The 24,203-nt window shown below is 43.7% G+C and overlaps 1 protein-coding gene across 2 annotated transcripts in view; it reads left to right on the top strand.

Annotated features, from left to right (window-relative positions):
• Positions 1-905: 905 nt before the first annotated feature.
• Positions 906-24,203, top strand: part of PELI2 (pellino E3 ubiquitin protein ligase family member 2) — a 62,512-nt gene continuing 39,214 nt past the window's right edge. The window contains exon 1 of one of the 2 annotated variants that reach the window (XM_079309955.1): positions 906-1,119. In XM_079309955.1, the coding sequence (XP_079166081.1) occupies positions 1,043-1,119 (77 nt within the window). In that variant the 5' untranslated portion in view covers positions 906-1,042. The remainder of the gene's footprint in view (positions 1,120-24,203) is intronic. The other variant, XM_079309954.1, reaches the window with a different exon arrangement.

The following is a 24,203-nucleotide window of genomic DNA, read 5'->3' as shown; positions in this document are numbered from 1 at the left end:
CTGTCCTCAACACGGATTAACATCAAGCCGATCTTTGTTGGTTTTGGCTTTAGTCAGGTGCAGAGGGCAAAGGGGAGGGAAGGGGGTGTGGGGGGGAGATATCGAGGCAGGAAAAAAAAAATCCTTGAAGTCATAGAATGGGTTGGGAAGGACCTGAAAGACCACTGAGGAACAAAGGGGGTGAGGGCATTTCTGTCCCCTCAGAAGACAGGAGAGAAGAGAACACTGTGGGCTCCATGGCTCCTGCCAGCTCCAGGGATGGGAGACGGGACGGGGCAGGAGAGCAGCCCAAGGGCAGGGCCTGAGGGCTGAGACACCCCAGGAACGGGGCAGGGTGGGTTGGGGCTGAGCCCTTCCCTCTGGGGCAGGAGCGGAGCCGGGAGCTCCCCACGGATCCCCATGGATCCCCACGGATCCCCACAGCCACGGCGAGCCCGTTCGGAACCCACATCCCACACAGGATCCCAGCCCCGCAGTGACCCAAACCTGCGGTCCAGAGACACCCCGTGGGTCTGGGCGCGCCCCGGGGCAGGAGGGGATCTGGAGCCGCACGGGTGATGTGGGACCCAGGCTGAGTGACCCAGAGCCCCCGCTCGGGACCCCTGGGTGACCCCGGCCCCCGAGCCGCGGTGCGCGGCCCCTTTAAGGGCGGCCGGGTCCCCTTTACTCTATGTTTACATAACACGGCCGGACCGTACCACTGCTGCCTGTGCCGGGGGGAGGGAGCGGCGCGCGGGAGGGGGCGGAGCCCACCCGCGCCCAGCCCCGCCCCGTCCGCCGACAGTTAATGGGCACGGGGAGGGCGGGGCCACTCGCAGCTCCGCGGGGGGGGGGTACGGCGCCGGTTCGCTCCTCCCGCCCGCCCCCCCGGGCGCGGCGGGTTGGTCCGTTCCCGCCGGTGGCTCCGCCCCCCGCGCCCCCCGCGGTGTAGTGGCCGTTGCCGGTGGCCGGCGGCGCAGAGCGGAGCGGAGCCCGCTCGGGACGCGCCCCCCTCGGCGGCGGCTGGGACGGGGGCGGCCGGTGCTACCACAGCGGCGGCCCCATGTTTTCCCCCAGCCAGGAGGAGCTGTGCGCGCTGAACAAGGAGCCCGTCAAGTACGGGGAGCTGGTGGTGCTGGGGTGAGTGCTGGGCAGGGGGGAGAAGCGCGGCGGTCCCGGAGCGGCGGGGGCTGTTCCCTGCCAGCCTCCGGCTCAGCGCCGGCCGCGTCTCCGCGCTGCGAGCGAGCGCTCGGGGCTGGAGGGGGGCGCGAGGGGGCGCGTGGCGCTTGGCGCCTTCCCGCCGGCCGAGTGCGCGGCGCGGCCGCTGGAGGCGGGGGGGGGGGATCCCGGTGTTCGGGGGATCCATGGCGGGGAGCAGCGAAGGATGGATGGGGGGAGTCCCGTTGGTTGAGAGGAGTAGAGAGGGATGGAGGAGTGAAGGGGGGCAGGTCCCGGTGCGTGACGGGGCGCGCGGTGCGGCCGTTGCGGGGTCCCGGTGGCGGAGGGGAGCGGCAGGGATGGAGCGGGGACCGGGTGCTTTAGGGGGGGAGCGGCAGGGATGGAGCGGGGAACGGGCAGGGATGGAGCGGGGACCGGGTGCTTTAGGGGAACGGGCAGGGATGGAGCGGCGACCCGGTGCTTTCGGGGAGCAGACAGGGATGGAGGTGGTCCCGGCGGGGCCCTTGCGGGGTCCCGGTGCCGGATCGGCGGACGGAGCGGGGTCCGGCCGCTCTCGGGCATCGAGGTCGCGGCGGGGCTGAGGAAGAAACTTCTTGCGGGGTTCTGGCTCACAAACCCCGCTGCGGGCCCCGTCCCTCGGCCGCTGGCTCCTTGCAGACGGCAGGGAGATGACTGAGGAGGGTGAAGCACTTACATTCGGATTCGTCGTGGAAATGTTTATTTTCTCGGCTTGATATGGATCTTAAAGTAATCGGCTTGGCATTACGCTGTTTGCCCTGCTGGTAAAGCTCGCAGCCGCTCTGCTGAGCGCCGCGGAAGCCGATGAGGGAGAAGCGTCTAAGCCGTGCCTTGCTGAGAGCCCTCGCCAACCTCGGCTGAGACGCTTAATTTTGATAGTTTAATTCGTGCTAACGTATGGTTAATGGAGTAATTTTTCAGTGCTAAACACAGCGGAGAGGTTTGGAGCCAGCCGCGAAGCAGCGCAGTCACAGCCTCCCCCAGAATCTGCTACAGATCTGCTGCAAGGTCGTGGAAAACCCCACTCGGGTTTCTTAGGGATTTTTGTTTTATTTCGGTCCTTTCCTCAAGAGCCGTGTTCACCTTTGCAGAAGAAGTGTTTGACCAGGCTGGGTGCTCTATCCAGTAGTGCACCTTTTTTCCTTAAGGGATGCTCAATGTTTCCTGTCACGAGACTGGGTCAAGATGCAGTTACCGTGGAATAAAACACAGCTGCTGTCAGGAGCGTGGTGTAGCTGGTACTTGAAATCCTTCCATTTAAATCCCTTGATTCGTGAGAAATACCCATATCACACTAAATTTAATAAAGAAACCTTCTTACTGTTTCAGTTGTGGCAATGGAGGGTGAGCTCAGCTGTGCAGCACTGTCTCTGACAATAAAGTCATCGTATAATGCAGGATCTTTAATTAAATTAGAGTGCATAAATTGATGTTGTGCTGCAGAGGCTCTTTGTGCACAGCTGGAAGCATTTTCCTTTCTGTTGCTTTACTATTTTTAGCAGCAGTTGAAAGTACAGAAGTATGAAATGTTTTGGCTCTGATCTTAACCTGGCAAAGTCTGGTGCGCTTTGCCTTTAATATGGGGACGCATTGATCTCGGCTTATCGGTTCTGCTGGGCTCTTGATCTTCACTGCGTGTGTTGAAACACGCCAATAAAATCTAAATAAAACGTGTATGGCTGCGTTTAGGTCCTGTCTGAGTTTCAGCCGCTCTCTAAAACTACTGAGGTTGCATCTTGTAGGTGTGAGATGTACTGAAAACGCGACCAGATCCTGTCCTTGCAGTGCAAACAGGGACAAGAAGTCTGTGCAGGGGAGCTGGGTCTCTGTGCCTGCACTCAAACAATGGGGCTGGCACTGCTCTCACAATGTGCTGTAGGGCTAGGTAGTCCTGATGGAAGCAGTCCAGGAAATCTCATGACTTCTGTAACTGTATTTTTAATTTTTAGACCCAAGGTTGTTGTATTAAGAGCCCTTTGCTACTTCAGGAGTTGGTTACTCTGTGTCCTGTCAGAGTGGTCTTAAATGTTGTTTGTAGCACCATAAATAATGCAAACATCCCTCTCTCTTCTTTGGTGACTCAACATTTGTGAGTAGGAACTCTTGGAACAGCTTAAGATGTTCAGTATGCTAAAAAACCCACTTACTACCTGTTTTGTATTAAAATCTTGTAATCTGGAGTTTCATTTAAATAAGACAATGTAAATCTGCTCTCCTCCCTGTAGTGAAACTGAGACCTGGGGACCAGCAGAAGCGTAGTGTTGCAGCTCTTGTTAGAACTGCCTGATTAAAATTGATAGCACAGCCTCGCAGCTAGATTTAAAAAAAAAAAAAAAAAAGAAAAAAGAAAAAGCTGTTTTGAGACGCTGTGTGGGTTGTGTTTTTTTTTTTTTTTTTGTAAAAAAAAAGCCTTGATTGTGATGTTGATGAATAACTTGTGTCTTGAACTGTGAGACTTTTAAATTAGGTGGTGAAAAGCATGATGAACAAAGGAATTGGCATACCTGGCAAACTGCTGAGCTCCTGTTTTTAAGATGACAAAACTTTCCCTTTATCTTTTGCTCTCACTCTGCCTTAGCAGAGTATTAAAGCGTGGTTGCTGTACCTTGACCTTTAAATCGAGGGGAAGGCGTTTTTTTGGCAGGAGGTGGCTCTGCCAGCGGGGCACGTTCCTTATTGTCTCGCAATAGTTGTGATTGCTCAGTCTGCCTTAATGGGAGCCCCAGTAAAGCCCGAGGCGTTTCGTGTCGGTCTGTGCAGCAAACACATCTCTAATAACCTTCTCCCAGCTCTGGCAGTGATGTGGCAGCGTGTGTTTGGTTAAGATTTTGCCGAGGTTTACATAATCAATGTTGTAGTGGATAGAAACAGTTTATGTAAATCGAGCCAGACAGGTCAAGATGGCTGGTAAAGAAGAGATCATCTGCTTTATTGTGAATCTGCTTGTGTACATCTGCTCGTAGCATCATCTGCTCACAAAAGGCTCTGGATTTCTTGGTGAAGCAGAAACATTCATATTCTAATTCTTTTTGAAGAAAAAAAAAAAAAAAAGAAAGCAGCTTTGTTTGAAGTCCTGTCAAAGTAATGGCTCATTATATATTTCTTGGAACGTGGCTGGGGGGAGTTAAAGAGATGCTGAATGCAGTACCAAGTACCTGAAGAGTGTCAGGGTGTTTGTTACTGCGTTTGTCAGTAGCTTTTGTTTGATTTCTCTGGTGCCTTAATGTTTTGAGGTGTGTGTCCTGACCCCCCTTTGTCCCCTAACTTTGAATTGTGCCCTGCAGACTTTATTGCAGCAGTGTCATTCCAGCCAGCTGAACGTGTCAAGGAGCTGGTCCCTGGCTGCAGGGGGACTGTCACTGAATCCAGGTGTGCCCTTAAATCCTTTGGGACCCCTCGATGGGGAGGGGCAGCTGTGACCTCTCAGGAAAGTCACTTGATTAAAATCATGTAAATTGAACAGCAGAGAAATGAGTAGTCAGTGGCTGAGTTCTGTAGCAGTGAAAGATTTGTACCTGACATTGAATGCTTTGTTGTATGGCAGTTTTGGAGGGGGTTTCTGGTTGTGTGCATGTAAATGGAATATTCCTTATTAATCAAAGGCTTTATTGGTTTTTGCTGCTCCATAGCAAGGAGGTGCAGCCTGGTACATCCTCAACTGAGGCAGACTTTGTTTTACAGACTTACTGGATTTTGCAATATCTAATGCATTTTTAAAATTTAACCAGACAAAACTCTAAGGGCTGTCCTTCAGTGTTGTTACAGTAATCACTTTGAAATTTCTGTCAACATTATATGTGTGAAATTTCCATTGCCTACCATTAAAATAAATGAATTGGTTAATTTGGAGGCTTCAGTGCTGAAAGAAGCCACTGTGAGTTGTTATGTGAGCATTGTTAATGTGGACTGTTGGACATCCTTGAATAAACAGGCTGTAGTTCTGCTTTAAATTTAACCTTTTGAGAAAGTAGAATGAAAGGATAGGTCTTGGAGCAACCTGATCTACTGGGAAATGTCCCTACCTATAGCAGGAGGTTGGAACTGGATGGTTTTTAAGGTCTCTTCCAACCCAAACCATTCTAGGATTCTACAAAAATTCTCCCTTGTGTTTCCAGTCATGCATTTTGTGGTAATTTATGGGAAGCTCTTATGATTGATGGACCACTTTATACTTTAAGCAACTTTACATCTGAAACAGTCTTTTTGTGTTAATCTCAAGGGATGTGCATTTTTTAATTCCTATTTTTCATACTGGCTTTTTCTGACTGATCAAAGTTTCTTCTACTACTACCTCCTTGCAGTGTAAATAAAGTTTCTGAAGTATCTTCTGCTTATAAACACATTTCCATTTTTTTTAGCTCACCTGTCTGGCTTTTCATGTGGCATTTCTTGCTGTGCAGTTCAGGGTGAAGCCAGTGCAGGTTTCCAGTGGTGTTTACAAATGGAGAGGAAGTGTTGGATCTCTCCTTGTCCTTGAGTGCTGTTTGCTTCTGTTCATGGGCTGGGGGAGGAGGGAGAGTCATCCTGGCTGTGGAATTGAGCTGGGGACTCAGTTTGCACGTAGATAGATTTGCTGTCTGATACCAGGCTGAGGCTTGGTTTAATGCCTTGGTGATTTGCTGCACTGGCTGGTGTGGATATATTGGTGAAACTGCTTAGGTGATTCGAGTTCTGCTTTTAAGCCTTGTTTGAGGATGTACTTTAGGTTTTATGTAGAGGAGTGAGTGTAGCACATAATGGGAGCTACCAGTTAAATGTGTTCAAGGTCATGATTCTCTGAGAAGCATTGGCTCCAGCAGTCATGGCTGGAAGGCTGCTGCTCTGGAGAAACAGATTTTGTTGGCGTTTTTTTTTTTTTTTTTTATATTGACAGTGGCTTCTTGGAAACATTTGTGTCTTGTGCTGGGTTTCTGGTGGATCTTATGATGTGCATATTGTGAATGTGTGATCAGGGTCAGTTCAGAACTTGCAAGGAGATTAATCAAACACCAGAAGAATTGTGTCTGAATAGAACATTAACTGCAGTGTAAGAAAACAGTGGAAAGGATTATATCTGAGGAAAGGTCTGTGGAATTTTTTTGAGAGCTTGTGTATGGCTGGATAGAACAAACGTTTTGCTTCATTTAAGCTAAGAAAGAAAACATACTTGAGTTGGTTTTCTGCAGCTATCCTATTCCTTGGAGTACTTTTGACTTTCTCAGAGTGCAGATTTGTATCCAGCTGTAGGCTTTATTCACAACATCTCAGTACCAATGTAAAATCAGAGAGCAGAAACGTCAGACTCTAAAATCTATGTTTATTGAAGCAAATCACAGCATCAAACGTCTGCATGTTTAATGGTTGTTATAAAGAGGAAACTGAGTGCATTCTGCAAGTTAAACTAATCCCCTTGGTGTGTACAGGCAGGAGGTCACACATGTGGAAGTAAAGACTCGGGGGTTTTTCTTAAAATATGGAAAATGGTTTGCTCTGAATAAACAAGTCTGGAAATGTAGGACTTTGCCTTTGATGCACTTCTTGTACAGGACCAAGTAGCTGTTCCTCTTCTGTCCTGGCAGAATCAGGGATGAATAGTTTTCCATTTTCAGCTGAAATTTGTAAATGGGTAAATTCTGTACCGGTCCACTTGATTCTACTTTAAAATATGCCTATAAACCAATAAATTGCTTTCTAGACTGTTAAGGTTTGTTTTTGGTTGCTGAAAGCAGCATCTTTTTAAAGCAATTTCATGTTTCATTCTTAACAGCAGGCTGTTCTTTGACTGTGATTACAAGGTTGCTTGAGAACAGATTTTTTCCTAAGAAGTCAGGAACTTTTTATTATCCAGTTCAAACTGAAATTATGGCTGGTTTATAGTTACAGAACCAATGCTGCTCTCCCACTTGCTCAGCAGTGATAGAAGGGTATAAACTTGATACTTCAAGGTATCAACCTCCTGCTTCTGTGCCCTAATGAGGTGTGTGAGTGTAGTACCTTGCTCTAGGTGGGGTTTGTTAGTTCAGGGTGCCAGCAGAGTAATTTTACAACTGTTTGCAAAGTCCTACAGAAGTGTTGTGTTTCCTGTTGGTGTTGTCTGCACAGGCTTTGGTTCTCAGTTTGTCCTGAGCACTTGTGACTGGTGTGGCTGTGAAACCTTCCAGAAATGACTCCTCTGCCGTGGTAGTTGCAGTGTTTCAGTGCTTCTTGAGGTGTCACCTCAGTTGTGTCTGCTTATTCTGCACTGTCATACTTGTGGCTTATTTGTCCTGTGGTGAGCAAGGCAAGTGAAGTAGGGGAGGATTTGGTCTAAGCTCCCAGCTTGAAGCAGGATTTCGAGCTGGTTTCCAGTGTACTTTGTGCTGTCAAATCCTTTTTTGCCTCTTCTATTTGATACCCTAAATCTCACTTGTGTTGAGGATGCTTTTTCTTTTGTCAACAGAAATCCTTATGTTTATTCTTGCTCTGTCCCAAGGTCAGCACTGAAAGCTTGCACGTGACTTGTCATGAGTTTAAAGCTTGAGGGACAGGAATGAGGATGCTGGCATAGGGACTGTGCCCGCTTCCAGAGACTTCTGAAGCCAAGCTGCTCATTTGTTTGTTTTATAAAGACATCACTAAATGGTGCCCTTGCATTTTTCACTTCACCTACATAGACCAATATATTGAAGGGCTCCTGCCTTTCCTTTAGAGGGTTTGTTTCCCTCTTGATAAGACACAGTTCAGAATTTTATGCCTCCCTTATCTATGCATTGTATTTGTTTTTAGGCATCTCCTGGTGTAGCTTTATGTAGGTTAGTCCTGGGTCTTGACTTCCTAGTGACATTCCTGTACTTTGGGGGACCAATTTGTGGCTTGTCTGACAAACTGTAAGTAACATCTGGGATTAGACAGCTTTAATCCTATTATTCCCTAGCCTGGAATAGTCCTGGTGCTCATGTTAAGCAAAGGGTACAGTCTAGAGCAGTGGGGGTTCCCAAGCAGAGATTAGTGAGCTCTGAGGGCAGGAGCAGTGCTGTCCCAGCTGTGTCCCCTCTGTGTGACCTTGTAATGTGACCTCCTGTGCAAATGCTGTCCCTGGGTCTCTGCACTGTTGATGACAGAGTAATGATTTAACACCAAACAAACAGGGGAAGACAGCAGGCAGCAAACTGCTTGTAGGGTTTTCTCAAAGTCTGAGTAGCATCGTGGTGCTGGGGATTCAGCACTAAGGGTAACCTGTCTTTGGGTTTGCCTGGGAATAAACATCTCTGCCCTTCCTACAACAGCACTTGTTGGCTCGAGTTAAAAGATCTTGGGATGCAGGAAGGCAGTCCTTGTAGGAAATCCTTGTACAATGAAGCTTCAGCAGTTTAAAATATGTGGTCTTGGAAGACTTGTCACTGCAGGGCCATGTGGCAGGAGGATGCAGCATTTTATTGTGATGGGTTGTGAGTGATGTGTGAACAAGGTGACACTGGACTTGCATTGTCTTCATCTAGACAATGCTTCTACAATTACTTGTTCTGATTAGTATAACCTCTGTTCCTAAAAATAGCAAGTATCAGCTGTTTTGCAATGAAGTTTCACTCAGTTCTTCATATTCCAGTCTTGGAAGTCCTGGTGTGAGGTCACTGGGAAGCATGCACACAGCTGGGTACTACAGCAGTTATTGGCTCATGGAGAAGAGAGACTAATTCAGCTAAAAGCTTTCCTCTGTTTCACAACAGAAATGTCATCTGGAGGGATCACATTATAAACAGCAGTTGTGAAAATGGATACAGACAACGTCTACAAAGCCCAAGAGTTTGTGTTAAAAGCAAAGTGGTTTGGAGATGAGCTCTATTTGATGAGGAATGATATGAAGGTGCTGATAGCTGAAGGACCTGTTTAGGCATCCTGCTTTCAACAGCAGTTTGCTCCTGCTGGAGGGAGGGAAACCAAGCCAGCTCTGGATTGTGTCTCTGGAAATTATTTACTTCAGATTATTTAACAGTATCATTATTAATATTGCACTCTGACCTCACTATGGATACAACTCATATTTCAAGGGGGATGGAGTAGGTGTGGGCTGTGCCTAATCTGGGTAGCACAAGGCTTCCTGTTCTAGGGAATTGGTACAAAGGCCACACGTGCTCTCAGTGTTTGTCAATAGAGACCTGATGTTCATCTGTCACATTTATTGCTTATATTAACTATGATATAGCTCATTGTTGTGTAGCAACTAACTGTATTTACCAGAGGTGCCAGCAGGCAGCTGCACAGTGCATCAAGTACTGAGTAAAATGTCTATTCTGCCTCCCCAAAGGACTGGGGACAGGCAAGAAAAGTTATGAGACAGCTGGCACATAATATGTTAAAAGAAAGCCAAGAAGCATTGTGGTCATCTCCTTGAGTACTGTAATGTTAACTGACCCCTGTTGTTGCAATATTTTATTTATTTATTTATTTATTTATTTTTACATTAAAGGAATTAAGGACAAAAAGTTATCATTCTTTGTGAGGAAAGCTTTTTAACTTTTTGAAGCACTTACTGAACTGTAATGATGTGTTTAGTGGGCTTTGAAATTACTCTCCACCCAGAAATGTGTGCTGTCTTTAATTTAGAATTCTGAATGAAACTGTTTTGTTAGCTGTCATGAAACAATTTTATTCTTCAAACTGGCTGGCTTTAGCAATGCCTCAACAAACTTCTAAGGTGTATCCTCTTAAGGCATGGAAATGTCATGGGTGAGGATGGAGTGGGACTGACTGTGAAAACAATTAGTCACTGTATGAAAGTAAACAAATTGAAGTGAATAAAATCTTAAATCTCTACTTGTCTGTTACAAATAAACTGGAGCCCAAATGTGCAAACCCTGGAGCATGTGCCCCTAGGAAGAGTGAAAGAACTGTTTAGTCTGGACATAGAAGTTAATGGGCTGAAACTTTGATATAAGCACAGCTGTATTTCTTCATGTGCAGCAGAATGAATTCATTTTGATTGTTGGTGTCTGATTTAGTGCTGGTGGAGGCACAGCCTTTGAAACAGGAGCAGAGTTTGTGTGTTCTCCTTTCACAGGAGACTCTGAGCTGGTGAAAGATAGTGAGGGCTGTGTGGTTCCTGCTTCCCAGCACATCCTGTGGCAGGGTTCAGCACCTCACAGATTGACTGTGTTTTTTATGGAACATTGACTAATATACCAAAATGTTGCTGTACTTTCAACTTGCCTTCCTTCTAGTGCATGTTTGACCTCTGAGAACAAATAGCTGTGCAGCTCAATGCTTGAATTCAAAATCATATTGATGCTGAAGAACAATCTTTCAGACTTGATAGGATTTATTACCTTGTGCTTGCCCTAACCTTTCTGCTAACATATGTGCAATACTTACTTTGAATTGCATTCTGAATGTTAAAATTTGCTGGAGCAGTTTCTCAGTGCATCAGGGAGTGAGTTTTAATTCTTGAGTTTGGTGTGTGGCTTTCTTTTGGGGCAGAAGTTCCCATTCCAGTGTGTGATGGGAGATGTGGCTGTGCCCTGCTGCAGGTCTGCACCTCCTCTGGCAGGACTGCAGTACAGAGGAATTCTTCCTAAATATTCCCTCATCTGACTCTGCCAGAAGATTTAATTAAATGGGCTGTCAGTACCTTGGTGGCTTTGGCCAAAAAACTACTGGCAAATTAAGCAAATGGAACGATTGGGGCAGATCTGAGGAAGCAGGTGTTTGTCCATATGAGCAGCTGAGTTACTCCTTCCATCAGAGCAAAAACTGGAGCAGGAAGTTTGGCAACAGCCAAATGGACAAGCCTTGCATGGTGTTTTATTCCACTTTTTAGGCTGGGATTCACTGGAAGAATGAAAAGAATGAAAGAGGAGAGATGCCCAGAGCAGCAGTGGTGGTGCAGCCACCCTTGGGATGGGGCTGCAGTTCCAGGAGCTTGCAGGGTCTGGCTCCATGGGCAGTGGCCATGGAAGCTGTGGTGCTTTGGTCTCACAGACTGCTGAGATTTATTCCCTAGGTGAGATGCCTTGCTCAAGGTGCCAGGGAGGAGACTGCAAGCTGCTTGTTTGGTTTTAGAGATGTGCAATTTTTTTTTCCCACCAATATTTTCTTAATACCCAAATGTTCTTTTCTACCCTTTTTGGTAATGAGTCCCTGTGCCCATTTGAAAGACTTTGATGGAACTTTGCCAAAATCTCTAGATATGTTCCTTCTTTTGCCTGTGAAAGATAACTAAGCTGGGATTTTTCCAGTATTTTCACAGTCTGCTTGCTGTCAGAGCAAAAGAGCTTTAACTTTTAACTTGGGTTTGGTGCCTTTTTCCATGTTTGAGCACAAAATGCTGGAGTTCCATTGCTCACTTAGCTGTGCCTTATCTCTGGTTGTGCAATCCATTTCCAGCTGCAAAACTGGAGTGCCATATATCCAGTTTTATTGCAAGTTTGGAGTTTGCAGCATGCAGAGACTGGTGTTATCCAGCAAATAGCTGTCCATGTAAGGATGCAGGAAGACTACAGAAAGTACAGTTCCCTCTGTAAGCAAAGCCAGGGCTTAAGTGATTAGCAGGGTCTAAGTCAAGCTCTGTGTACCCTCCTAGTTTATTATGTGCAATGTGACTTCAGATTCAGATCAGGAATTGGCCTCTGATCACGTCTTGATGGTTTGTACCTTCAGCTTTTTTTTTTTTTTTTTTTTTTTTTTTTTTTGGAGGAGACTGGTTTATGTTATGGTTTTACCTGCTGGAAATCTTTTGGTATGAAGAGAACAATAGTAAAATGATACTTTTTTTAAAGGGTAAGCAGATTCTTGTAACAAAAGTGATTTGCTCTTTCACCTCTGGGCATTTTGTAGCCAGTGCAGGCAGGAAGGAAGGAACTGGATTTGGGGTTGGCTGGGGTCCAGTTGCAGACTCTATTCAGACCCAAGCCAGAAGAAGTATGGGCTTGTTTGTAAGTTTTGGGCAGAGATGACAGTTGAGAAAAACCAGCTGTCTCTCTTTTGTGAAATGATGAAATGAGTTATAAATATGTCAGGTGGTAAAAGTGGGATACTTTGTGCTGTGCAGAGATTGAGAAATGCATTAAAGATCAGTTTGTCATGCCTGAGTCAAGAGACATAACACATAGCTGAGTTAAAGAGATAAGAATGTATGATGCTCTTTAATATCCAGAAAATAAGTGCATTCATTTGTGAAACAACTCATCTATTGTAACCATGAGTACAAAGGGATGTTCTCCCACTTCCTGCACCATTCTTACTTGTGTGTGAACTCAGTGGAGCTTGTGTAAGTGATTGTGAGCAGCCTTTGGTTTAATTAATCATTATTATATCTAAAGGCTGGTCTGTTTAGGGATAACACACATTTCATTTTCTTCCTGCTTCTCTTCCTAGACTTAACTCTGTATTTGGAGAAAGATTGAGTTTATTTATGTACAGACCTATGCAGTATGACAACTATTGTCAAAATTTTAAAAATGTGGTATAACAAGCACAATTTGACAGGACCATTTAGTTTCCTGTTATTTGTTTTGGAAGAACAAAAGTCCAGATAATGACTGTTCAGATGGGCAGTTTGTCTTGGCATAAAGGAAAGCTGGTTAAAATCTGGAAAAGTTCTGAAGAACAGGTGCTTGCTTCACACTGATGGTCATAACTGCTTGTAGCCTCTAGAATTGCTGTTTGTGGTGTGGGGTAAGCTGTTTAAGGATCTGGTGTTGGGACAGAACAAGGTGTCAGTTTTGGAATGGAGATGCCACAGCTGGAGAGAAGCAGTCACTGCTCCTGGCACTGAATCCTCAGCCCTGCTGGCACCAGGGGCTCCCTATCCCAGTCACTGGTGAATACACTGATTTACTGAGAGCTGTGCTGACAGGTGAGGCTGTAGTCTCTAACTGGAAATGAAGGATGTCACTGAACTGATTTCATTCCACAGCCTCCCGATGCTGTTTGAGCTCTGGTGAGGAGAGGCTGTAAAGATGAATGAGATTCCCACCCCCCTCCTTGTTAGACATCAGGGAATCCATGTGACTGATTCTCACCTCTGAGGAAAAGCTTCAATTGGAGCTGTCACCTCAGTAGACAAAGAAGGAATCCAAGTGCAAGACATGTACCCAGAGGAAATCATGCTTTGCTGGTTCCCTGGCTTATGAAACTCCTTGTTTTTCACTGTTCTCCTTGTCACTACTATTGCTTCACCTCTGCTGCCTGCAGTAGCAATAACAGTGTTGGGATGTCGAGTTTGAGTGGGAATGGGCACAAATGTTCTGCTACCCCAAGTAACTGAGGGGTGGATGTAGAAGAGCTTTGACAATGTTGTCTTTTCTTGGAAAATCAGCTGTTTGGAGTCATTTTGAACACGACCTGAAACTGCTTTGAGAATTGTCAACAATGTCTCACGTAGTTTAGCAACCTCTTATATTGCCTTATGTATGAGCTCAGTTCAGAGCTAAGAATAGTATTCTGTGTTACTCAAACATTTAAATGTTCAGGATGTGGAAAATCTCCTTTTCCTAGTGGTTGTAAATTAGCCTACTGGAGGATTTTTGTCCTTGGCTAAAACTCTGAAAAGAAAAATTTGGAATTTGTCCAGACATGAATGCCTCTCCAGTAGATTTCAGGCTTGTTCCTTTATAATGGGCAGTTCCAGGACGTTTGCTTCTGAGTTTTACAAAGATACTGAAACAAACTGATGGGGTGTGAGTATTTCTGGATGTCATTCTTATCTTCTGCTCCCCCTCAAGGTGGTGCAGCCTGGGAGATTGCTACAAATACTCTTTTTCCATAGGGCTGTAGGAGGAAAACAGTTGTGGGAGGCCCTTGGAGATATTCCTATGGGTATAATGCCAAAGAATCGACAGAGTAGCAAGGGAATTGTGATTTTATGTTCTGAAATGTGTGTAGCACCTTTAGCTGGGCAAGGGAGGACAGAAAAGAATTTGCTATCTGCAAAACCCACATAAAAAAGAGATTGTACAGACATAATCTGAGTCTTGCACATCCTCCTGCACTGCAGTGGCTGCAAAGCTCTTTAGCCTTGTACCACTCCCCTGTTCAGCTGGAAACAGTGCAGCATGGCCAAGGTGCCCTTATGGAGAGTGATGTCAGGTATAAAAACTTGAGGGCAGCAGGGAATCTCTGAGCCAGGCAGCTGTAATCAATTACTTGATTTCTGTGTCTCTGAACTAGCTCCTGCAGTCATGCTTTGCTGGGCAGTGCACTTCCAATTTCAGTCTTGGGCTCATGAGCTTTATTTCCACAGCTGAATTTCCATTTGGCTTGCAAAAGCTACTTCTGAATTCTGCAATACTGTTTGGTATTATGGCCTGTACATAGGGAAACATTGCTTTAAACAGATCTTCTGTTTTCTTGGTCTGTTTTGCCCCATAGAGTGTCCTTGCCTTTAAAATCAAAGGAATCCAGAGAACTAGAGTGAAACATATGTGGTGGCTTGTTTTCTTGAAAGTTGGTGAACAAAAATAGTAATAGTATGCTGTCTTTGTGGGTGTTGGCAGAGAAAATGAGCTGGATTTCCAAAGGGGAAAAAAAATGAGGGAGAACTATCTGTGGTTTAAAACTTACTTTCTGTTCTACAAACCATTGTGCCACTTGTGCACATTACTTAATATCTGTTGGAATGAAACTTCAGCTTGCAGAGTGTAACCAGAAGTGGGCAGGCTGGAATAGCCCTGCAAATGAGCTGGGTGGCAATTTTGCTGTAGGAAACTTCTCTGCTGTAGAGTTGCAGGGTGGTTTTAGAGTTCAGAGCTTGCATCTGTGTATAAACACAGTCTTGTGTGGTTGTCTTGTATAAAATTCTTCTTTGGTGGCATTTTTGTCAGTGAAAGTATGAAACAAAGATTTTACTGTCACGAAGGTACACAGATCAGAATTCATTTTGCTGATCAGTAGTAAACACTTAATGACTTTGCAGAAATCTTCTCCTGGCTAGAGATGTCTGATTAACTTTGTTATAGATTATGATAAAAGCAAACACCCAAGGTTGCTGTGAATTAGTAAGCTGTCAGCATGTTTTAAGTCTGAAGAAGATATATTGAAGTTTAGCTCTCTGCACTGCTGCACTGTTAATTCTTGGTTTATTAAGACTTTTAAAAAATCCCCCACAGTTACAGCAGTCCTGTGCTGCCTCTGTACTTGGGTCCACACACAGATCCAGGTAGTTCTTTCAGGCTGGGTATGAAGAATAATTCATTTTCTCTGGATTTTAGGGCATATAACACGCTACCCAAGAACAGGCAGATAGGTAATTCTTTGCTTTTTCTCTTTACTTACCCACTCTAAATGTGCTAGGAGCAGCAGTGCAGTAGATTATCTTCCCTTTGACAGCTTGTGCCATGGAACAGTTGATATAAAGCAGAATCACTGATATTAAGGAAGCTGCTGTGTTCAGAGGCAGCAGTGCTTGCAAGTGCTGCAAAGAAGGAAACCAAATTCTTTATTTTCTGTTTCTGAAGTAAATATTTGGGGTTCTGTTCAGCAGTTGGGGTTGAGCTGGGAGCTGTGCATTTGTAAGGGTGTCTTTTTCCCTGGGAGACCAAAAGGAATTTTAAAATTAGACCTGGAGTTTGCAGCTCAGGATGCAGTAGTTGAATGCCTCACTTTCTATTCAGTGCACTGCTGGTGAGATCACCTATATTCACAAAATGGATGCAAATTTGATCTCTTCCTCTGTGCTAAATGGTACTGAAACCAACCTAAGAAGATTCTTGTCATGCTTGAATGTTTGAAAAAGCTGTAACAGACATCCTGGAACTTCTTCCACTGTCCATGAAATTACAAAAATGACATTGCTACTGCTTGTATTTGGAGGTGAACTGAAGTTATAAGAAAGCTATCACCTCTTCTTATGAAAATGTGAACTATCAAATAGTCCTTGATAGAGTTTTAGGGAAAGCACTTGATTTCTTAGGAAACGACTATTGGGACTGTGCTTTTATTCTCAGTGGCTCAAATGGTCCTTTGAGTGAAATATAGTTTCTCCATAATGTTTAATGTAGCACAGTTTCAGCTGTAACATGGTGTTATTACTGTTCATTCCTCAGGCTAAAATTGGAGCAGTTTGGTTTTCCACCTTTGAGCATGTGGGAAGTACAAATAGATTGGGAAAGTGTTCAGAATGTCAGAGCAGGTGGGTTTTGAGGTCTCTCATCCCCTTGCATGCTGTGAAGTCTAATTTGTCTCAATTTTGGAACTTGCAGCCTTTTCTTAATCTAATGTTTAAGAGCAGATTGTAAATAATTCCCAAACAAAGCTGTGTGGTTCCTAAGGCTCTGGTGGTGTGGATCAACAATCTTCCTCCTTCCCTTCTTTCCTCCTTTGCACTGAAGCCCAGCTGTGCATAGTACTTTGCTTTGAAAGGGATTTTGTGTTTTTCTGACTTGTTTTGAATGCATTGGAAGTCAGATCTCTCTGCTGTATCTGTGTGTATTTAACCAAATGCCATATCAAACAATTCCAGTGACATTTGCTAGATTACAGATCCTTCTCAGATGAGTAGCATTTCCCTCGTGCTATGAGAGGTTTAGGGTTGGAAAGAGGATTCTCTAAATATGGTGCTTTGCCCACCTCTTGTGCTCTTGTAGCTGGAATAAAAAGCATGCTTTGAAATGAACCTGATTAGTTTATACCCTGTATTTTGCTGTGCACTAACATTGCTGGTTTTCTGCAGTGGTGAATGGTTTTAGCTGACAGCTTTGGAGATGGGCTTAAAGCACTGAATAAAATTGCCTCCTTGTTAAATGAATGCTGGGGGGAGCAGTAAAATGTTGGAAATAAGGATTGTTAAGGAAATCATTATGTGAAAGAAGAGGTTTCCTTACCCTTTACCCTTTGCTTTCTGAAAGGGAAACCTCTTGCATTCTAATGCTCTGCTGCCATATTGCTTCTATTGGAATTGGTATAATAATACCTTGAATGTAGGGTTGTTGCAGTTGCTACCTTTTTTTCCCTGATCATATCATGGTTATGGATGACTTTTGTGTTTTATGTTGTGAGACTCAGGTCATCCCTGCCTAGAGAGTTTTTAGCTGTGAAGTTGTTTAGAACTGTCAGATTATTTTTTGACTGCTTTAATTGGAGCTTATCCTGATGCTCTAGCAGGCTGCATCAGCATGTTCCTTGGGTTCTTCTAGAGTGTCAGCTTTTAATCAAACTCCTGTGCTACTTACACAGTTGTCTTTGATTTCACTAAAACAAAAGGAACAAATTCTTTTCCAGAAAAAATTATCTGGGAAAAGTAACAAACCACTTGCTAAGAAAAATGAAAGAAGGTAACAATAAGTTTCTGCAGAAACTTTCTCCCAGCCCAGAAGAAACACCAGCTCTTTTGTATTCCTGACTGGATCTCCCTGGTCTTCTGTGCCAAGTAACTGCAGTAATAAAACCCTGACTCCTGTGCCCCTCACTTGGGGACTGGTTGCTTCTGTTGTTTCTGTATTTTCTTACTCCAGAATTTCTTCCTTTGCCCCTCAATGAGAAGAGTACCAAAATACCAAAGAGTTTTGGGAATCTTGGAGGCAGCTAGATGTGTGGTGCAAATAAAGGTGTTTAAAAGCAATTCTTGCACAATCCATTTGGTATTTGCAAGGCAAGAGCATCCTTTAACTTTTTGTGTAGAGTGAGGTTAACACAGATCAGGTGCATTTTCCTTGGAGTGCCTGTATTATGTAAGCTAAACATGCAGGAGGATTAGTCAGCTGTAGTTTCTATAAATATTCTCCCTGAAACAAACTTGATTTTTTTTTTTTTTTATTACTCTTAGGTTACCACTGTGTAATAGCAGTCCTGCTGGTGCTGGAGGGGGATGTGTGGAATGGAATAATGAAAAAATGAGTTAACCTGATCTGTAGGGCACCAGATTCTTTCATCTCTTGGTGGGTGGAGGTAGGGGAACAGGAGGAGGTCACAGCAGCCAGGAATAGCCTTTTCCCCCCCAGACCAAAAGAATGACCAGCTCTGTTCCAGAACAGCAGGGAATAATTAAGGTCAACCTGGAGAACCTCAGCTACTGCACATGTGACTTCTTGTGGTGTTTCCAGTAGATAAGGTTCTGCTTAATTTGTATACCCTGTGAAGGAGGAAAGTAGGTTCTGGCTTATCTGATCCGCAGTAGGTGCTTCTGAAAGCTTTTTTTGTTTTTTGTTTTTTGTGGTGTGTGCTTAGCTAATCCATGGGGCTGGCTGAGTGGATGTGAACATAAAAGCTCTGTGGGTGTAGCTTGAGGTTTTGGGGCCAGCTCACTGCTGGGTTCCTGATGGTAGGAGCAACTTTTGAAAGGTAGCTAAAAAAAGTAATTAAAAGTAACTCCTAATTATGAGACAGTGATGCAAATCAGCCTTTTCTCTGAAAAAATCTGGGGTCATGGCACAAATCAGGTCAGGCTGCCTTTCACTCAATCACTGCAGCCTCTGTGAAGGCTCCAGGACAGTTCAGGGAGCAGTGAACAAAACAAGGAGTACTAAAATTGGGTGCTAGGGAAGAGAAGGCTTGTGGTGAACACACACAGGGCTAATCATTGTGCCAATGAGTGTTCCAAAAGTGCTGGAGAAGAGAAAGCTTCCTGAAGTGTTTTATCATAGTAAAATGACTTCACAAATGCAAGTTGTAAGAACAAATATTTGTCTCAGAAGCAAAAAAAAAAACAAACCAAAAAAACAAAAAAAACCCCAACAACCTCAACCTAATTATAGCCACAATTAATAACTCCAACATACCTTTCTTATGGATAATGAAGCTCACAGATGCAAAAACATTGCTTTTAATTGGGTAAAGAGATGAGATTATTTGGAACTTTGGAACTTGTTGGTTTGGATTTTCTTGCTCTGCAGGAAGACTGGCTTTGTTAAGCTGTACAACTGGTAGTGATTAGGAAGCATTTTTGCTTATGGAGATGTCTTAGCCAGCAAAGTCTGAGGTGGGACTGTGTCTTTCATTCAGGGCTCCCTCCCAGGTTGCAGAAACCAAAGATCTTGGATCAGTGGCTTTTCCTTAATCAAAGGATGGAATCCCTTTGGTTATCCATGAGTTGCTCATTGCTGTAGCCTTCCTACCTAATACTACATTAGTTTTGCTGTTGTAACTACTTAAAACATTTTCCTTCAGAAAATCTGATGGGAATTAATCTTCTAGCACGTGATCCTGCTGTGAGAAGGAAGAGAGAGCAGATTGTTTAAGCTCTTTGGTGGATTTGGCAGGAAGTGCAGCAGACTTGCTTGACCTGGATCTCCCTTGCTATGGGCATGGGGAAAGCTTTAAAGATTTTGAAACTCAGTGGGGAGGCCTGGATCTTCCACACTAACTCAGAGGTGTCATGGATTGCTGGATCAAGCCTTTGAGTTGGGGATGGGGCAGGTGGCTCTGCCAGCTCTGCTTTCTGTATTCTGTGATCAGAAAGCAGCTGTGTGTTTTCCCAGAGGTGCCTGTGATGCAGTGGGGAAAGGGAACCTTGTGGTCAGTCAAGGCTTGTTGAGCCTGGGGATGAGGGCAACGAGGAGAAAACAGTATCCTCCTTCCAGCCTCCAAAAAATTTCAGCATTAGAGGTGTTAGTTGCAATCTGTTGTGGTGATCTGTGGAGCCCTGCAGCTGTGCTCACTGCCAAAACTCCCCGACAGGAATGGGATTAGCAATATCTCTGGTGGTGGAGGCTGCTCCTAGGACAGACATGGATGCATGTAATCAGCTGGAGACAAGCTGAGACCAAAATTCATATTGAGTTAATATCTGAGACACTGATACAGCAGCAGAGAACACAGTTCAGAGGAGGAAATGAAGCAGGAGTATCCTGTTGGTACAGAATACTCCCAACTTTGCTTTTGCTATTTGGCAACTCTTCCCCATGAGATCAAGTTTGAGAATAACTTCACTGAAATTCTCAGATAGCTGGCAGACAGCAACTGCTTGTTTTCTGAAGCTGTGATGCAGAAAAATGTGTTTGAAACAATTGTTCCCTTTTTGTAGAAAGGAAATCCTTAGCCTTTCTTTTGCTGAAATATTACTAGATACAAAATGAATTGTTGAGATTGATACAGGGGAAGAGGATGTAAAGACTATGAAGTACTGACTGGCAGTGATACTATATAAAGGAAATCACAAATACACTTATTTTATTGTTAGCTTTGCTTATGTTGAAGCTTTCTGTTTGTGTTTTGCAACAACTATAAATGTAACTTTTCCCTTTTAACATGTGTTCATGGGAGGGTGTGCTAGATGCTTCAGCAGCAGAGGGTTTTCCAGTTAGTCAGGATTTGAGTATGGAGCTGTAAAAAGCTCTGGGACTGGGTGTTGCAAAGGTGAATAATGTATTTTAGCTTTCATATATGGTGGATGTCATGATAGCTCATGTATGCTCACAGTCCTTCCAAGGGAATCTCTCCTGCTTTCTGCTGTTTTCCATGTTGCTGATACTGGTGCTTCTGTGGCTTTGCAGTGGGCTGGAGAGTGAGGAGTGTGGTTTTAAAAGTGAAGTTAAAGCATAAATCTAGTTTTTGCCTTCATGTGTGAACCAAGGAGAGAAGTAGTGGGAACAAATTAACAAACAAAATGTGAGATTGCTGCTTTTGGCAGCAGTGTGGGACCACACTGGTTCAGGGATGGTGAAAATACAGTGTAAGCACAAACTGAATTCTGCTATTGTGGAGTTTGTACTACAGGATTCTAGCAAATATGGGATCAGAGTGTACTTACAAGGGAATATTACCTGAAGTCTGACTTCACTTCTGCAGCTTTATTGTTTAGTGAGAAAAGATGTGCTGTTTGACTCACTAAAGCTGTGGGAGCAACTGAGCTGCAGCATCTCATCTGTTTGTACCCAAGTCTGTCATTTGGGATGGTTTTCATCCAAAAACTACAAGGTGTGCTGTAGATCTGTTAGTAATAGACAAGGAAAGCAAAATAAAATTACTCCTGTTTGTCTAGGGGAAATATTACTGATGAAAATCAGGAGTTGTTCAGTTCTAGTCCTTTGGGAGGTAGTTTGCATAGGTATGCAGAAGTATTTAAGTTTATGATGACTGGTATTTTGATAGCATTGTAAAAAAGCTCAGCTACATGCAGCATTTTCAATGTCAGCTAGTAGATACCTTAATTTTAAGGATGACTTCCTCAAGTTGAAGTCAATTTTTCCAAGGTACAGGTCAAGATTTAGACCTCTTACACCACGTAACAGAACTGTCATTTACTCTTTGCCACTGTCTAGGCTGATTTTTTTAAACAAACAAAACCAAAATATACATAAACCAAACAAGCTTGTGTAACAAGCCTTCTGACAAACAGTTCAAAGCTTGTTGCTGATCTCTGAAGCAGACAAGTCCTTGTAGTAGTACAAGTAGTACAAGACTTGTAGAAAGTATGAACTTGCCACAGTGGACTGTGGGAGAGAGCATGTGTGGTCTTGCTCTCCAGACAGCCCTGAATCCAGGCAGAGGAGAGGCTTTCATTGCATATCCCAGCCATGGGAAAAGCTTAATTGGAGTTTGCAGCTCATTGTATACCAAACTCTTCAAGTGTTTGATGTAAATCTGTAGGAAACTGGCTTTGATAATTATGGTGTCCATAGCCCATGCCAGCACCACTCCCTTATTTGCAAGGAATAGTGCTATCAGCTGAGATAATTATCCCAGGAGGTTTCATGATGCAGCTTGTCCCAGTACTGCTGTCACTGAGAAGCATTTGGAAAAAACACAGGACTGCTCCTTCCATGTGTCCTGGTCTGATGAACAACTGGAGAACTTCCCAAGTGCCTCACAGATCTGTTTGTGGGCAGGGTGCTCTCACAAATGGTTGTTCTGTCGCTATGAAATTGATTTTTATTTTTTTTTTCCCCCTAGTTTGTTTATTGGTTGGAAACAGCATTTGTTCCAGGCTTTTTTGGTGGGGTTAAGGAGAGTTCCAGCTGCTGGTTCTTTTGGTAGTGAAGGGGAATGGCTCCTGCTTGTGGAGCAGGGGAACAGCCTGAGAAGCTTCCAAATTTGAGTGATGGAGTTGGAATCACTGGTGTGTAGTTAAATAGAAATGTGTGATTTCACATGGTGAAAGGTTTGGAATTTGGGGTTTTAGAATATAGTAATGGGTATGGGACAAGATGGAAGTTCTTGGGCAGTGCCTCTTCTTCCTTCTTGTTCCTTCTTCATGATTTCAGGTAGTTTTTGGTTTGATAGAAAGTACCAGAGTGCAGGTCACAGGTGTTTGGTTATTGGATCAAATGTATAAATAATATAGATGTTAGCTTTAAAATGGATATTTAGCCTCTAAAAGACCTTGTAACTACCAACATCTTCTCACTTTTAGCTTGTTAGCTAGAAGTGCTGCAGAACTCTCTGTACTATAGAGAAGAATTAATAAACAACTGAGTCTAAACAAGAAAATCCATCTCTTGTGCATTTAATCCTGACTCTGAGTTGGGGCAGAGGAAGAAAGAAGCTGTTACTAATATGCAGAACCACTATTATGGAAAGAGAAAACTTCTCACATCCCTTTTTTTTTTTTTTTTTTTTTTTTTTTTCCTTCTCCCTTGTAAAATGTGTATATCCCTAGGAACTGTCCCAGCTTTTTCTATCACTGCTGGACCAAAATCAAACTTGCAGGTCTGTAATTAAAGCATAACAAATCATAAAATTTACCACTCAATTCTTCCTGCCCTTTGTGGAAATGTAGAAATGGGCACAAGGAAAACCTTCATGGAAATTTGTCAGTGCTAATGAGGATGAATGAGTTCAGTGTTCACTTTGCTTGTATTTCCTTCTTGTTTGAAGACTCCAAGAGGTCTTTTAACCATTTATCTATTTTAAAAGTAATTAAACCCCACAGAGACCTGAAATGGATTGACCTTCTCCAGTTAAAATTGTCTTCTGAAAATGAGGAAAAAAACCAACCCAAACAATAAAACACCACTTGCCTGATTTTAACTTCTAGTGGAACTACTTTAATTCAGCAGTGTTCAGCAGTTACACAACCATAAGAAAAATCAATAATTACAGGATATAAAACCAGCAATGGTAATATATAGTAGTTATGTATTATTTCTGAGGGAATTGTTACTTTTTTAGCTAAAAATACTTGTAGAAAGCATCTTGTCTTCAACAAGTTTAAACTTGCTGGCATATGGAGAATCAAATAATTCCTATTTTAAGTGCTGGTATTGAAGCTGCCCGTGGAATATTTTGATGTATCTTTCTAGAGATTGGTCTCTTGTGATAAGGATCCACAAGCTGCACTTCTCTGGAGCAGAGTTAATAACAAATTTCCAAGGTGCAAGTAGGTCTGGCATGAAATAGTAGTGATTAACTCCTGTTGGTTTTGTGCTGTGTTAGGAAATCTCCTTTAATATTCTAGAAAGGCACTGTAGTCTTCCCTGGGAAAGTGGGAGTGAGAGGACAAGTCCAGCTGGAAATCTCTCAACTTTCCATGTGGCTTTAGCATCATGTCTTAAATGTGCATTTTTTATATGTCTGGGTTTTAAGTTCTAGAGCTGTGAGATTTGAGATAAAAATTATCTTAAATCTGTTCTTGCTTGTGCTCTGTCATTGAGCAGTCCTGCCTTTGGGATTCCTAGAAGGATAGGAGGCTCTCCAAGTGCATTCCCCTGTTACACAAATAGTTTAATATACAGGATATAATGATAAAAAATAAACACTCTGGGTTGCTGCATTGCTGCCTCTTTTCATTTTATTTTTCTGCTTGCAATGTTAACCTGTAAATCATAAAGACTGTAGGAGAGGGTTATATGAGAGCAGGATAGAACAGACCTCACCAGTAAGACAGAAGAGATTTATCAGAGGAATAACATCTGTAGTTTCTTGGGTGAAAGTCTGGAATCTCTGAGGATCAGGAATGGAGGGGTCAGTAAAGCCCTGAAAGCTCTTCCAGCTGAGGGTTGGCAGGAATGGTGGTGAAAATTCTACCTGACCTAAATCTTGGGAGTGAGGCATGGTGAATTCTGTACTTGTACTGCAAAGAAATTGCCAGTTGATCCATCCCTGGGGAAAGATCTCTGTCCCCTTGAGGCTTCAGACTTCTCTGAATAATTAATCCATTGGGTCTGTGTCCTCAGGGAGAGAGGAAAGAACTGTCAAGGGCT

Source organism: Erithacus rubecula (assembly GCF_903797595.1).
Source record: "Erithacus rubecula genome assembly, chromosome: 6".
In the NCBI taxonomy this organism is placed as follows: domain Eukaryota; kingdom Metazoa; phylum Chordata; class Aves; order Passeriformes; family Muscicapidae; genus Erithacus; species Erithacus rubecula.
Note: the sequence above shows the minus strand (reverse complement) of the source record. Positions and strands in the feature narration are given on the sequence as shown.